The sequence below is a fragment of the Diadema antillarum genome, unplaced genomic scaffold (genome assembly GCF_040938485.1).
Source record: "Diadema antillarum isolate AM-2024a unplaced genomic scaffold, OU_Dant_1.0 scf00000133, whole genome shotgun sequence".
Lineage (NCBI taxonomy): Eukaryota > Metazoa > Echinodermata > Echinoidea > Diadematoida > Diadematidae > Diadema > Diadema antillarum.
Genome location: NW_027271022.1, coordinates 1,790,779 through 1,806,255, shown reverse-complemented (window position 1 = coordinate 1,806,255; position 15,477 = coordinate 1,790,779). Strand labels below are relative to the sequence as shown.

The following is a 15,477-nucleotide window of genomic DNA, read 5'->3' as shown; positions in this document are numbered from 1 at the left end:
AATCGATTTATGAATGATTTGTATGAAATCAATAAATACCAAGGAAAAAAGTGTTGAGTTGGTTTATTTGCATTATGAGGATTTGTTTGAGTGTTTGCTGGTGTTTGTTTGTATTACGTATGTATTAGCGGTGTGCAAAGGCAGTTCGTTTGTGCTAAAATCAACTAACGATTGACAACTTTTTTACGGCGTTTGGAAATTATTCGCTCATGCATAAAGCATGCCAAACCTATTCTGGGACAAAGAATAGTGGTATGGACGTTCTAGTTTATAAGACTGATGGAAGAAAATGACTGCAGTGAAAAATGAACAAAGACAAATAACATTTGGGGAGGGTACCTCTCTCGTATGTATTTTCTCTCGGTCTCTCTCTCGCCTAGCCCGCCTCACCGCTGATATTGGTTGACACACCCATACTATTTTTAGATCAACGCTGGTGTGAATCCTTTAAACACGTGCTCATATTACTCTGAAGGCGTTTGTATTGCCACAGTAGCGCCACTATATTCCACATACACACGTAAGCATACAGGCGCACGTATACACACAGACAAACAAACCACTAGGCCTACCACTACAAAGGTTACAGCTCGTTATTCCGAAGGTTCGTTAATCCGAAGGCTCTTTATTCCTAAGATTCGTTATTCCGAAGGTTCATTGTTCCGAATTTCATTTTCGGATTAACCGATCTTCGGAATAACGAACCTTCGGAATAACGCCACAAATTTTCGGTTTAACGAACCCTTTTTCATTTTCGGATTAACGAACCTCAAGGTATAGGGAATTTGCGTGTTTTGGATTAAGGACCCTTCGGAACAACGAACCTTCGGAATAGCGAAACTTCGGAATAACGAACAGCACCCCAACCACCACACGTGCACAGTTTCTACATATTGTATTATTATACTCCAAACACACACACATACACACACACACACACACACACACACACACACACACAACAAATCATTACACATCATATATCATGCAGCTCACAATACACATCACATATCATGCAGCTCACAATACACATCACATATCATGCAGCTCACAATACACACACACACACACACACACACACACACACACACACACACATACGCATATTACTTACCAGTCATACCCATCCCACCAAAGCTTAACAACGGAGGAACCACCCCGAGCCCGGGGCGAAAATCCGTGACGGGGCGACAATCCGTGTCGCAACAAATTTTTTGCCAACACGGATTGTCGCCTTCGAGGTCAAAAACTGGGAACTGCACAAGCGTCACGGATTGTCGCCAGGCGACAATCCGTGACGGGGCGACAATCCGTGCCGCCAGTGCCCGTCACGGATTGTCGCCCCGAGCAGGAGGCGACAATCCGTGTAGGGGCGACAATCCGTGTCGCAACAGACGGCATTGTGACCTAGTCCATCATAGGTTCTGGATTTTTTTTGCAGAGCAATACGAAACGGTTACATAAAAACGACAATAAAGGGCGTTACGCCACAGAAACGCGGATAAAAAAAAAACACACATCAACAGTGTGGACTAGTCGTGACGGGACCGCAGAATATCTTTACATCTCCTTTTCGTACTGTCTTCTTTCGAGCCAATCTCACTCTGATGAGAGATTGATAAACATTAATATTGGTCCATGAATACTTTGAGTGGATATCAAATACAACTCCCAATTCTCATGTTTCAACATTTTTGTCTTTTCTTTTACTTGACAAGCTGCGGTTACTTTGCAGCATTAACCAGACACGGAAGGGCATCCTTCTTCTACCATTGCTCGTTAATCCTTAGTTAATAACAAACACAGAAATTCTGTCTTGTATCAATCGTGTGAATACAGAAAGCTGTCTTCCTAAAAGTTTACATATCTTGAACGAAGTTGATATTACATTTGTATCACGCTATGGGCAGAGTGTGATTTCATTACATGCTACACAGAAAGGGATCGATGTTTAGATCTTTATGGACAGATGTTATGGTTTGTTTGTTTGTTTTTTTCAGTGGTTGAACTGGTTCACATTCCTCATCAAGGAAAGATTAGATACGAGTTTAGAATGACTATGACATTTATGAGATTTGGGCCCAAGACGTTAGGAGATGTGGTCACACGATGAGACGGTGCTACAAGCAAGAGACCATATTTTCGTGTCATTTCATATTATGCAGTTGGAACCCCTCCTTGTAATATTTCCCTTCGTCTTTCGTATAATGTGGTATGACACAGATACTGCCACATATTGCTTTAACGACCTGAACATTGGTTATTGGAATTCAAATATATATTTTTCGTTTCAATTAATTTGATATGCTTGGACGCAGGATAAGAGGCGTTTCCACGCTCACCGTGCTCAACTTTTCTTCTATGTCTGATGCCGAATTGTCATTACCTTAAACATCTTGTCTCTTTTATGTGCCTCTGTAAACTGCTTTAATAGTAAGTAATATAGATGGTAACTTAATACCTCACTGTATGTATAATTGAAGTTGGTGAAGAAAGAAAAAAGTCAGAATTCTTTTAATATATCGCTAATTATACCCTGCTAATGCTCTTCAAATTCTCCCTAACACGTCATTCAACGGGAAACAGAGCGATCTCCAGGTCTGGTTCATCTCTCTGGAAATCGTTGCCTGTGAACAAACTGAGAATGGAGACCATCATTCTCTCTTTTCAAGAAAGAACTCGAAACGCTTTGTGTTTGTTGCTGCTGCTCTTGTTGTTGTTCAGGGGCGGATCCAGGAATTCTGTAGAGGGGGGGGGGCGTGACTAATATTTCTGGTGCCACTTCCGGTTTCATTTCATTTTTTTCTTTTTATTTCTTTTGTTTTTAACAAAAAATAAAGGGGGGCGTGCGCCGGTTGCGCCCCCCCCCCCCCCCCCCCCCCCCGGATCCGCCACTGTTGTTGTTGTTGTTGTTTTTGTTGTTGTTGTTTTTGTTGTTGTTGTTTTTGTTGCAGAATACGTCTATGTTTTCATTCCAGTCGTGGTTCTCTCCTAATGTAGCGATGTTAAAAAGGGGTCTCCCCACTCTGCGCCAGGCCTGAATATCACTGTGTAACAGACACGACGCCTTGAAAGATTCCATCATTATTATCTTTATCAAAACAAAAGAAGCAAGCAAAAAATATCAAAATACTTGTTGGGTATCCATGTCATATCTTGTCTAAGAGTAATGTAAACTTTGTAACATTAAAAGAAAATGTCTCAACCAGGATATCTTAGACATTAAAAAAAAAGAAAAACAGCAGTATATATGGCACGTGTTTTTGTGAAGGATGCAATTTTTTCCTCATTTCACAAGTCCAAAGTCCTTTTCAGTTTCAGTTGGATTTTGTTTCCTCATTTCCTCATGAAAGTCATTCATAATTTACGTTACACAGTTGTTACATGTACAGTTTATTTTGAACATACACTTTCCGTGGTTGACCACAGAAAAAAGAATCTCACAAAATATAAAGAAAACAAAAACAATAATGACGTGTGGAAGACGTCAACGAGGCTTTTGCAATCCATAAAGGAAAACATATCTTGCAATTCATTGTTAGTAGAACACGTTGGTCTTTTCATATTGATAATAGTATTTCGACATTGAAGAACCACACATACGTACATGCACAAAAACAAATACTTACATGACTTACAGTATAGGCCTACTTAAAATTCCCTACCACTGTCGATCATACTTTTTCCCGGTATTAATCCTTTCACATAATTAGGCATCAAAATCTTATCTCTGTTTCTCCAGAAATTTGCAACTGTCATGATATGAATGTTCTTGTTAAATGCGCCGTGTTAAAATTTGTTTGTATCTCAGCACAATTCGTTTAAATTGAAAGAAAATAATCTTTAAGACTATTTGTGGTGTTCGATGGCCATTATGTTATACATAATTATAATTATGCATTATACATGTTATACAATAACAATAATACATATATGTACAATTATACATGTATTATTCGATTTTTGAGCAAAGCTAAACTGTTTTCATAACTTACTGTAATAAAGCTCGCATTACCAGCTGGACGACATTGATTTCACATTTTCTTTTGCTTTTATTTGGTTGACTTTCATGTCAAGTCAACAAATTTTCTCCCGTCGAGTGCTGTTATCAATTTTGACACATTGTGCAGATCGAAATACCACGTAAACTTTTCAAGTCTGTAGGCAAATTCGTGGTAATAATGTAATGTAGCTCTCATTCTGCCAAGAATAACATCTTGCAAATACAGATAATCCATCTCTATAATCAAATTTAACACACTGACACTAATATCACTTCCTATAACACAATTTCGTAACTGCCGTTTCAGAGTCATTTTATTCCAATTTGCCTCATTCATGCCCGGAAAGCACAAATTGACCGTCATATATTCTATGAACGATATTATTCCGATATCTCAATACCCCATAATGCCGTGCGGGATGATTTTATAACAGTCATGCATTATATCGCTTCATTAATTCATAACATTGCTATGAATTAATTAAGCTGCAGCCACGTGCAATATATATATACATATATATATATATATATATATATATATATATATATATATATATATATTGTGACGAACTCGCCTTCTCGTCGTGAATTAAGAGAGTGTATTTGACTGTTTGCACAAATGTCTCCGCGAGCCGTGTCAGGATGGCCGAGTAGGCGGGGTTCGTTTTGTTGCAGTTTACAACGATCCCTGTAAATTATTAAAGCTACTAGTCTGTACGCTACCATGTATTATGTTGTGTCAGAAGCAGCTCACCAACACAAGCGGCACACATACCAAGTTCAGCATCACTTAAAATATGTCACTCCCAAGCGTCACTTGTAGAGGGTGTTAAATTGGTACGCCTAGTTTGTTACCAACTTTTGCTACCAAGTTCTGCTACCAACTCTTGCTACCAAGTGCTGCTACCAAGTTTTGCTACCAAATCAGTCACGCTAACGTGGGACACCTTTCACAACCATATGGTGGCACAGGTATCGTTGATGGCACAGGGTAAAGTGTTTTATCGCACCGTTACCAACTTCCTCAGGCGACGACTGGAACTTGGATTGGGCACAGGGCATATGCGACAAGTCACATTACCACTATTCCCGAAATCCAACGGCGACGACTGGAACTTGGATTGGGCACGGACTATGTGACAAGTCACATTACCATTATACCCGAAATCCAACGGCGACGACTGGAACTTGGATTGGGCACGTACTATGCGACAAGTCACATTACCATTATACCCGAAATCCAATGACTTGCTAGTTGGTCTTCTCAGGAAAGGCGCTCCAACTCAGGAACGCGTACCACCACCATCTACGCTGTTGCATTGCGGTAGAAACCTCAAGAAGACACAGTGAAGTCAGCTATTCAGGAACATATGTACAGTTTATTACATAATTAAGAGAACATTAACAACACATTAGAAATGTATCATACACGGGCTACTTGTTGCGGATTATGTCACACAACGGCCACTTTATATGCCTCTCCTCCTATCGCGGACTGAGGAGGCAATCTTGCACGACCGTAAGTTACGCAGGAAATATCCGCAGTAGTCGTTCAAATTATTAACAATGTTGGTGTGGTTACAAAAGTCGTACAATGATCACACGTTTTAACAGTATTTCTTGTACATGGTTACTATAATTCGGCATGTATCATCGGTCTAAACCGGAGTTGGTATTAAATAACCCAAACTTGCCCATGACAAATAAGTAACCACATATCTAATAATGAATATTAAAACTCATAATAATGCACTACCACATTACAGCATTTGCCCAACGTTCCGATAGTGCCCCTTTTCTACGCTGCCGGCACAATCGATTATGACAAATTATAATCGAACGGTTAAATCGAATTTCGTTACAATATATATATATATATATATATATGTGACCCTGCACCTCAAAACAAACAAAAAGTCGCCAGACATGAATTTTTAGTTAAGACCATATTCTGATAGAACAGACTTTAAGCTTTAAAATGATGTATAACTCAAATCAAATGGACTCTCCTAACCTATCTAAATATTGGAAAGAAAGCACAAACTCAGGAAAAGTGTGAACTGAGAAAAGAGGCTCTGAAGTACAGTGTCTATTCAAGCGCTTAATCTTTACCAAACCGTGCTGGCTGTGCGATGAATGGGACAAAAAACAGGAAGTAAACCACCAGAGTAACAACAATGAAGGGATTATTAGATTAAACTGAAATTAGGCGAGCCTCATTAACACATTCTGTCCATAATTAATGCCAACTTTCAAAGCAGTAGCACTATCCTTTCAAAAGTTATTAGAGTTGAAAGTGAAGAGTGTGGACAAGGTTTTTCAGAAATGAAAAGGGGATTCTAAAGACACACCTAATCACACTATTCCACCAAAAATGTTCGAGAAAAACTGCTTAAAAAACACACTTTCCTGCCCATTTTATGATACCAAATTTTAGCATAATGTAAAAGAAGACCCTCTCTTTCAGAAAATATGAAAAAGTCAAGTTCGGCTAGGTTGACCCATTTCACTTATTTTCAGTCCTCACGCAAAATCAGTGTGTGCGACTTTATGTTCGTTTTGAGGTGCACAGTCACATATATATATATATATATATATATATATATATATATATATATTATATATATGTATATATATATATATATATTTTTTTTTTATACATATATATATTATATATGTATATAATATTATATATATGCCAGGCTTTTTTCCTCTCTCTCTCTCTCTCTCTCTCTCTCTCTCCATAGTTACGCAGGGTATGGACCGACACCAATGAGGCATCTATCTTGAAGCTTTGCTGTTAATGCAGTAATATCAGTGAACACATCAGTGAAAGTTTGAGGAAAATCAGACAATCCGTTCTTAAATGTTATGATTTCTGCACTTTGTGATGTCACATGCGTTGAACGCAGAAAAATATTAAGGGAATTGAAGAAAATTTCATTTTTTCAAAAAAAAAGTACGTTTTCCCTGGACTTGCTACTGGCATATTACGTTGAAGGTATCATACCTTTACTTCAGGAAAGGCACGTGCTCTCTTATTGTGCGAGAAAGTGAAAATATGTCGAATTTTCTTCATATTTTCTTTATATCATTGTACGTATGCAACACCACAAGCTGCAGTAGTCTTCTCATCCAACGATGGTTGCAAACTTTTGAAGGGATTGTCTGATTCTCCTCAAATTTTCACTGATGTGTGCTGCATTCACTCAGTCCACATGTATATTAAGGTGAACTTGTCCTTTAACTACGTGATGTATATGGCCTCAGGTTACCCTTTGCCTACATGACTCAAAATATAACTTCTAAAAGTAGGTTTTAGACGCTCTACCTTTTGATGTCATCCCAAGCTGACAAAGCATATTTTTACTCTCAACAGACTCATTATCTATAATATTGCATCATGTAGTTTATTATTGATCATATCTAAATACGCTATCAGACACTATAACTGGTCTTGTTGGTGTTTTAGATTATAACGAAGATGACTTTTGTATCCTCACTATATTTTTGGTCACCCAATTCCCTTGCGGATATCTAAAGAAGAACTTCCGGAGAACTTCCGGACTAAGGAAGTGCGCACTGTTGAAAATCCTTTAAAAGCAGTCGTCTGCTGTTAGCACGTTGCCTATAAAGCCTGTACACATATGAATATCCATTACACAAGAGCGAAATACATAGTTGAAGAATGAATTTATTCCAGATTTTCATTTGGACACAACGTGGAGGGCAACTGTAGTAGTATTGTTAGCTTTTACAATAAGTTGTATACTCAATACAACGATATTTATCATCTATAAGGAATTCAGGTAAATCAATGTGACTGAAATTGCATAAATACTTATATTTAAACTTGTGATATGTTGATGAGTTGTTGCTTGTGCGTTTGATCGGACTAAAAAACAAACAGACGAAGAATTGCTTGGAACTACACTGTGCCCCCAGTAACACACAATGGTTTACTATGTACGGAAAAGAATTAATTCAAGAACAGCATGCTTGTAGCACAGAGTACAGATAGATTTATATTTTGATCTTAACTTACCAAAAAGCACCATGCTGATAAACCATTCCCGAATTGAAATAATCGTTCATTTTTCGCCAGACCTGTCAATTGCTTCTCCGGCCCCCGGGTACCCGGGAACTTGTCTAGCGGGGGCTGCGGCCCCTCTATCGGTTAAAGCTGACAATCACCGTCGACTTCACATCAAACTTTCCCGCCAGGCAGGGGATCTTTGACGGCAATTCACCGACTGAGTCCCGGGCCCCATACCACCGGAAAACTTTTCAATAAAAGTAATAGTAATATTGATAATAATGATAATGATAATAACAATGATAACGATAGTAATAATGATAATTATTATTATTATTTGTATTATAATGATGGTAATCATAACTGTTATCTTTATTATCATCATCATCATTATCATTACAATGAAATAAAAAAGAAACAAAATAAAACTTTCCTGGAGGCGTTATGCTTGTATTTCCTATATCTAAGAACATCAATGATTTTCGTAACCCATTCATGTTAAGACTGTCTTCTTCAATTTTCCAGCCATACTTCACACTCCCGATTCAAGATGGCATCTGGTTTTGGGGACGTAGAGGACGCTCTCCAAGGCGCTGGCTGCAAAGGAGCAACGGATGGCATTCTCGATGTGAATAAAGAAAAGAACTTGTGCCATCGAATATGTTTCAAGAACGTAGAGGGCGCTACAAATAAGACAAAGAAGTCCCGAACAAAATTGCGATGCGAGAAACACGAGACAGACATGGATTTCTTTTGTCGTTCGCATGACGTAGGCGTTTGCAGTTCGTGTATCACGGTCCGCCACCAACCTCCATGCTTTCTAATGGACCTCTACGACGTCATAATGGAGAGAAAGGAAAAAATAACCAGTTTGTCTGATCAGACGACAGACGGGATTGTTTCATGGCGGAAGCATGCCGATCATATCACCGACAGCATATTCGACGCTAGGAAACATTTCGAATCGGTAGCTGAGGAAGTGAAACTTTTCGTGAAAGATGTCTTACAAAAAGATCGCGAAACTGTATGGAAAGAGGAGCAGGATTTGATTCAGGATGCGGATGATGAGATTCGAAAGATTAAAGAAAAGCTGGAGCTGCAACTTAAAAACCTGAGTGACCTCGCAAAGAGAAGTCAAGAATTAGTCCAACAAAAGTCGTGCCAGTTGTTGGATTCGCTTAAAGAACTACCGTACAAGACAAATCAGTCGTCAAGTTAGACGATCTTCTACAAGAGGCGCAAGATACACTGCTCTTTACAGAGGAGGCGCTACACCAATCAGAAGATTTGATGCTTGATAATGAGAAACTTTTAGACGATGGGCAGAAGCTCATGACGTCACTGATTGACTTTCATGAAAAACGCGCATCGAAGGACACGGTCGACAGTATAGCGCGCACTGTACAAACGGTTCGTTTTCTAAAAGGTAATGGAGACAATATTCATGACAGCAGAATCGATTGGGGCCTTTGGGAATTGACCGACACAATAGCAATACCTCAAGAGGTGAAGTTCCCTGGAATTGTGGGATACATCAGCGAGGACGAGGTGGTTGTTTCCGATTTCGCTAATGCAGGTACATACGTCACTGACATGAACACCAAAAAGACTGAGAAGGTGGCGGAGGGTCAAAATGGTGATTGTATCGTATCGTGCGTAGTTCTGGATGACGAGAAGATTGCTTGCGGAAAATCGTGTCTAATAGGCGCATCAACGGGTTACAGTAGCCTCGTAAGCATCTACGACAGGAAGTGGCAGTTGGTGAAGGAACACACTCTACCGAGCAACACGGCACAGGGCTTTGCAGTGGTGGATGTCGCAGTTCATCGAGGCGATCCTCATGGGGTGATTCTCGTTGCCGAGACCGGTCAGTCCACCATACACGTCCTGAATCACAGGGATGGAGAAATCCTCGACACGATTACAATTCAGGACAAGATCCGAATAAGAGGAGTGCTTCCCACGGGGGATATAGTTGCACATCGTGGTATGTGGGACAACACGCTGTTAGTAGTGGACGGACGAGGCGGACGTCGAGAAATCACACACAGCAAGACCATCCGAAATGTTGCGGTAGATCCCGTGACAAGCGCCCTCTACGTTTCTTGCTATGTCAAGAGTACGGAACTGTGCGTGATCGACCAGATGTCGGTAGATGGCGGAGTTGTAAGAGAAGTCGCCTCCTTTCATTTGTCGGGAGAGCTGAGCAAAACGAAGAGGCGTGATCACATTGCAATGTCTGACGTCATTCTGACACACAGCGGTAAATTGATTGCTTGTGATGCCAGGAATATTCTTGTTTTTCGGAAAGCATACGCCTTCTAAACTCTTTGCAAGTTTCTCAGAGATCCATATCTTAAAGTTTGTTTCACGTCAAGTATAGTACAATATCAAAATAGAAAAATTCCAATATCATAGCCAAAACATTAACATCAATTACAATAATACATTACACAAATGTTTAATTCTAATATGAGAGATAAAGACGGCTGATGTCAAACAATAGAATTTGCTACTGGAAGAAGTCAGTTGACAGTTCAACAAACATTTAATTAGACAGTACTCTCCGCGTAATCGGGTATTGCTTAAACGGGTACTCCGTTTATTTGGGAAGAAATGTCAAAATCAGTTCCAATGCACATTAAAATTTCCTGATAATCGGGTTGCCTCTCCGCATAAACGGGTAAATAATTTCCGTCTAATCTAATTTCTGCCCACATTTTATCGCAGATATAATACTTTAAGAAACCATGAATGTCAAAATTTCCACGGCTAATCGCATTCTCTGCTTAATTTGCAAAGAAGGCCGATCTTTTTGCGAGTGATTAAACATGAAAATGCGTGTACCAGTACCGACTTGCCACATGTAAACGAACATTACACATGTAGCTGGCACTCACATTTACATAGTCAGTCAGGAGTTGAACACACTTGCGTTCCTCCCTTGCTCCGCAACAACATATCACAATACGAGAAGTTTGCAACGAAAATCAGGTCATGCTCCAGCTCCATAATTTTGCTTTCCCCCAGTTATTTCTCGGAAAATAACCCGACGTTCTACGTGAGAGAAGTGTTCATTTTGGCAAACGCCTGCTTGTTTAATAGCGAGGAGTCCATATTCAAACGACAAAGTTTTCTGAAAACATATTATTTGTCCATAAAAAAGTGTAAATTTTTACTCGTGTCTGAGCAAATGTAAGGTATTTAAGTATAATGTGCCGTGCAAGCACGCGTGTAAATTTTTGCTCGTGTCTGAGCAAATGTAAGGTGTAAGTATAATGTTCCGTGCAAGCACGCGTGTTAAGCATACAGTGTTGGCGTTTGGTGCCGTGTACAATGCATTATGTGCATACACATTGTGTGTGTCAATTCTAATGAGACGTATTCTTCTGTTAATAGGGTACGCCGCTTAATTAGGTAAGAAACGCGCTGCTAGAGCCTACCCGATTATGCGGAGAGTACTGTACAGTTAAAGGTCATTGCTGACCTCTTGAAACCGACTTGCAACTGAGCTTCTCCAATGAACCACGTTCATCCAGCCTCAACAGAGAATGTGTATTCTTTGCAAAAAATTATCAAAAGCCATCTATGCTGCACATGGCCGGTGTGCATTGCAATCCTCTATGTGTCCCGTTTATTTCATGTCCATAGGCATATGTGCAAACTTTGTGCACATTTGACCCATTGCCGCAGAAATGGTTTAAAAATCTCCTTGCATTGTTTCCAATTCCATGCTTTGTAACCAGGAACAATCAATTCCTCCATCGTAATAATAATTTTCAGTTTGGATGTACACAATAACTTCCCCATGTGAGATCGCAGCACATTTTTGCTAGGGTAATAGTAAAGGACTATAAAGTGTTAAAACCGAATTGGATTTTGGAGGCAAAATACGTTTTACCCCAACACAGAGGCCTGTTCCTTTGGCTAATCATGAAAATTTCATAAATATTATCTTTCCAGCTTTATAGATTATCAATTATTAGCATAATCCTCTTATCTTAGTATACACCATCAATCTTTATGTCCTAATCAAATTGTGGACCGATGAACACTGGAGTATGTAATTTGAAAATGTATGGAATTTGCTTTACCAATATTCAGCGATATTCTGTTGCATTTAAACCAAGATGAATTGACTTTTCTATTTACAATTCCGATTTTAATATCTGAAAAAAAAAGTTATTACGATTCTTACGGGAAATTAGAGGAGAAGTGTCAGCCGCAAATGTAATGAAATTAAAAATGGACGATTAGTTTATTTCACCATTTATATACATTACATCGTGTAGGGGGCAACATTGAGCCTTGGGACTGCACGTTAGATATCTGAAATGGGTGAATCGTTACCTTGTACAAAAACATTTTGCCTATCAAAAACGTAACTCTTCAACTAAGAGTAAGCTGGGTCTTGTATACCTTAATTATCTAACATTTTATAGAGCAGAGTTAAATGATCAACGGACCGAGTATCAAAGGCGTTTGATACTAAGGTCCATTAATGTTGTAATAACTTTCACTTTTTGTGAAAGTTGTTTTGTAGCCTTTATTTACCTGCACAGAAACCTAATTAGTAGAATTCCCCCCCCCCCTAAAACCAATAACGATTGATTACGGGTGCTGTTCACTATCAGTAATGAAATTTATTTTTTTTATATACCATGCATTTCTTCTACTTTTGAAATTGATTAGGTGTTTGGATTTAGTTTGTGAACTGCGTATTTCATTTTTTTTTTTGGAATATATATTGCTATCACTTTGGTAATCTCCAGCAAATTCGGGCATATTCCATCCATTAAAGGCATATTGAATATATATCCTAAAGTAGATTCAATTGAATAAACTATTTATTTCTTTCAATTTTATAGTGCATGTATCCAGTTGAAGTCTAAGGTTAGAATAATCTTAAGTTAAGTTAGTTAAGTTTGTAAAACATGTATTTTCCATCTTTTTTCATGTTGTGAATCACATACATAAAATTGTACAAGGAAGGCAGAACCTCAAAAAAACAGAGCTTGTGGTGAGCTGCCTAACAAAATACATTACATCACATCACAAACACAAGAAACAACAAAAACATAATAGTTCCCATGGCAATATTAAGATGAGATATTCCTCAAAAAGGAACTAACAGAAGGGCTACAGCAAGTACGAAAATATATGACGAGCTACAGCCTAGCAAAAGTTGCATATATCAAAATTAAACGTTTCATATTTATAAGTGCTAGTAATGTGGGACCTCTGCACAGATGTAAACAAGACAATGAGTGAAATGCATTGATTTTAATTGGATCATGCATGAATAAACCCCTTTACCGATATATTCAAATGTTATGCATGTCATTTTAACAGCGTCCAAGAATTTAGTTGATTTTTGGGTTAATGGTATCATTGAACAATTCCTAAAATGTCTTGTGTATAGTTTGAAGTTAAACACAAATCGATCACTAGGGGGTTAATATGAGTTATCATGATTATTTCATTGTTGTATTAAACTATAAAAGTTACTCTATGGTGATGTTTTGAGGGAAAAAATAATGAAGATTTGAAATGGAAAGATTCCAATACTCATAATGATAATATTATGTACCTGACTGATATATTACGGAATACCTCTTGTTATGTTCTTGTACGTATACAAGAAACAACCATTCCAAGTGTATAGTCTCTATGATTATACTTTATATGAGATAAGCAATGGAGTCAGAAAATAAATTGCAAAAAGTTGCACGAAATCATACCTGACACCAAATGATGTTTTTCTCTTTATGAACAATATGTATATATATATACATATATATATATATATATTATATATATATGTGTGTGTACATATATATATATATATATATTTATCTATTTATATGTATATGAATGTGTGTGTATGTTTATATATGTATAATATATACAAACATTATCACAATTTTTCATTCATTTATTTCCAGTTCAAAACATAACATTTTGAAAGGAGAGATCAAAAAAAGCACACAAGATGCTTGCTAGATATGATCCAATATAAACAATCATTACATCTCAACTGAGCAACAATCAGAAAAATTCAAATGATAAATCAAAGGCGGAAGATACAATGAAAAGGGAAGAAAAGAGGCAGAGGCGGAATCAATGCATAATTTATACATGTAGGTTTAGGTACATTTACTCAAAATACATTTTTTATGAAGCCTTTTAAATTGACTTAAAATCTTACTACTCTTGATTGATGGAAGGGTATTCCAAAGAATACAGTGTCAATATAAAACACACAAACATCATTCCACAATGAGGCACATGCAAGCCCTGTCTGTTGTGGCGATGTGTCTGTTGGCGCATCTGATTAACAATCCAACACACCAGGAGAAATAGGATTAAAAGCAATAAATTTGGCCTAAAGAAATTAGACAAGTGAAAAGACACGCATTTTGTATCATTATGGGTGCTCTTCGTTGTTCCGAAGGTTCGCTATTCCGAAGGGTCGTTATTCCGAAGGGTCGTTGATCCGCAAAACGCAATTCCCTTTACCTAGAGGTTCGTTAATCCGAAAATGAAAAAGGGTTCTTTAATCTGAAAATTTGTGGCGTTATTCCGAAGGTTCGTTATTCCGAAGATTGGTTAATCCGAAAAATGAAATTCGGAACGATGACTCTTCGGAATAACGAATCTTAGGAGTAAAGAGCCTTCGGAACAACGAACCTTCGGAATAATGAGCTGTAACCATATTTATGACAGCATGATCTGTATTAGTAATATTTGCAATTCAGGAGATATTTCTGAAGTATACTCCTACGTACCACTGACGAACATATTATTATGGAATACTGCTGTATAAACTGCATACACCGTTTACAGTGCCGCATATTTCATTAACAACAATCCTTAGATCCTTAGAATGTCTCTACTAGTGTTTTTTTTTTTCATTTCATTCAATATTATCGGTTTAAACATTGCTAAAGATACGTTTAGGATACATCTTACACAATATAACTCGGTGTCATGATATCAACGTTCTTAATCTCTTTCGACTCTTATTATGCTTCTTTATTCTTATACGACAAAATATTTAGGAACTATTTCTTATGTCTTTCCTTATCTTTCAGCCAAAATTCCATTCCATTGATGAGAAAAAAATGCTGATAATATATCATACAGAAATGCTTTATTTCAAATAGAACAATTGCACAATTACGTCGCGTCGGCAGCATTGGGCAGGCCATGTGATTGCGAACGTAACCCAGCAGTAATATTATAGCGTTTCAATATGTATGGCCTTCCCTTTTTGATCACCATAGTCGTCATAGAGCTAGCACAGGACGCGATGCTGGGTTAACTTCTTCTTGAAGAGCATGAATTCATTATTAGGGAACTTTGGATTTTCCCGACGGCGACGTTCAGAGAAGAAGAAAAAAAAAACCTGTTACGAGCATGCTCACAATCGCGTATC

At 38.0% G+C, this 15,477-nt stretch overlaps 1 protein-coding gene across 1 annotated transcript; it reads left to right on the top strand.

Annotated features, from left to right (window-relative positions):
• Nucleotides 1–8,589: 8,589 nt before the first annotated feature.
• LOC139720803 (uncharacterized) lies at nt 8,590–10,364 on the top strand. The gene is made up of 2 exons (XM_071632141.1): nt 8,590–9,253; nt 9,301–10,364. The coding sequence occupies exons 1-2, from the start codon at nt 8,590–8,592 to the stop codon at nt 10,362–10,364; spliced, it is 1,728 nt and encodes a 575-aa protein (XP_071488242.1).
• Nucleotides 10,365–15,477: the final 5,113 nt, after the last annotated feature.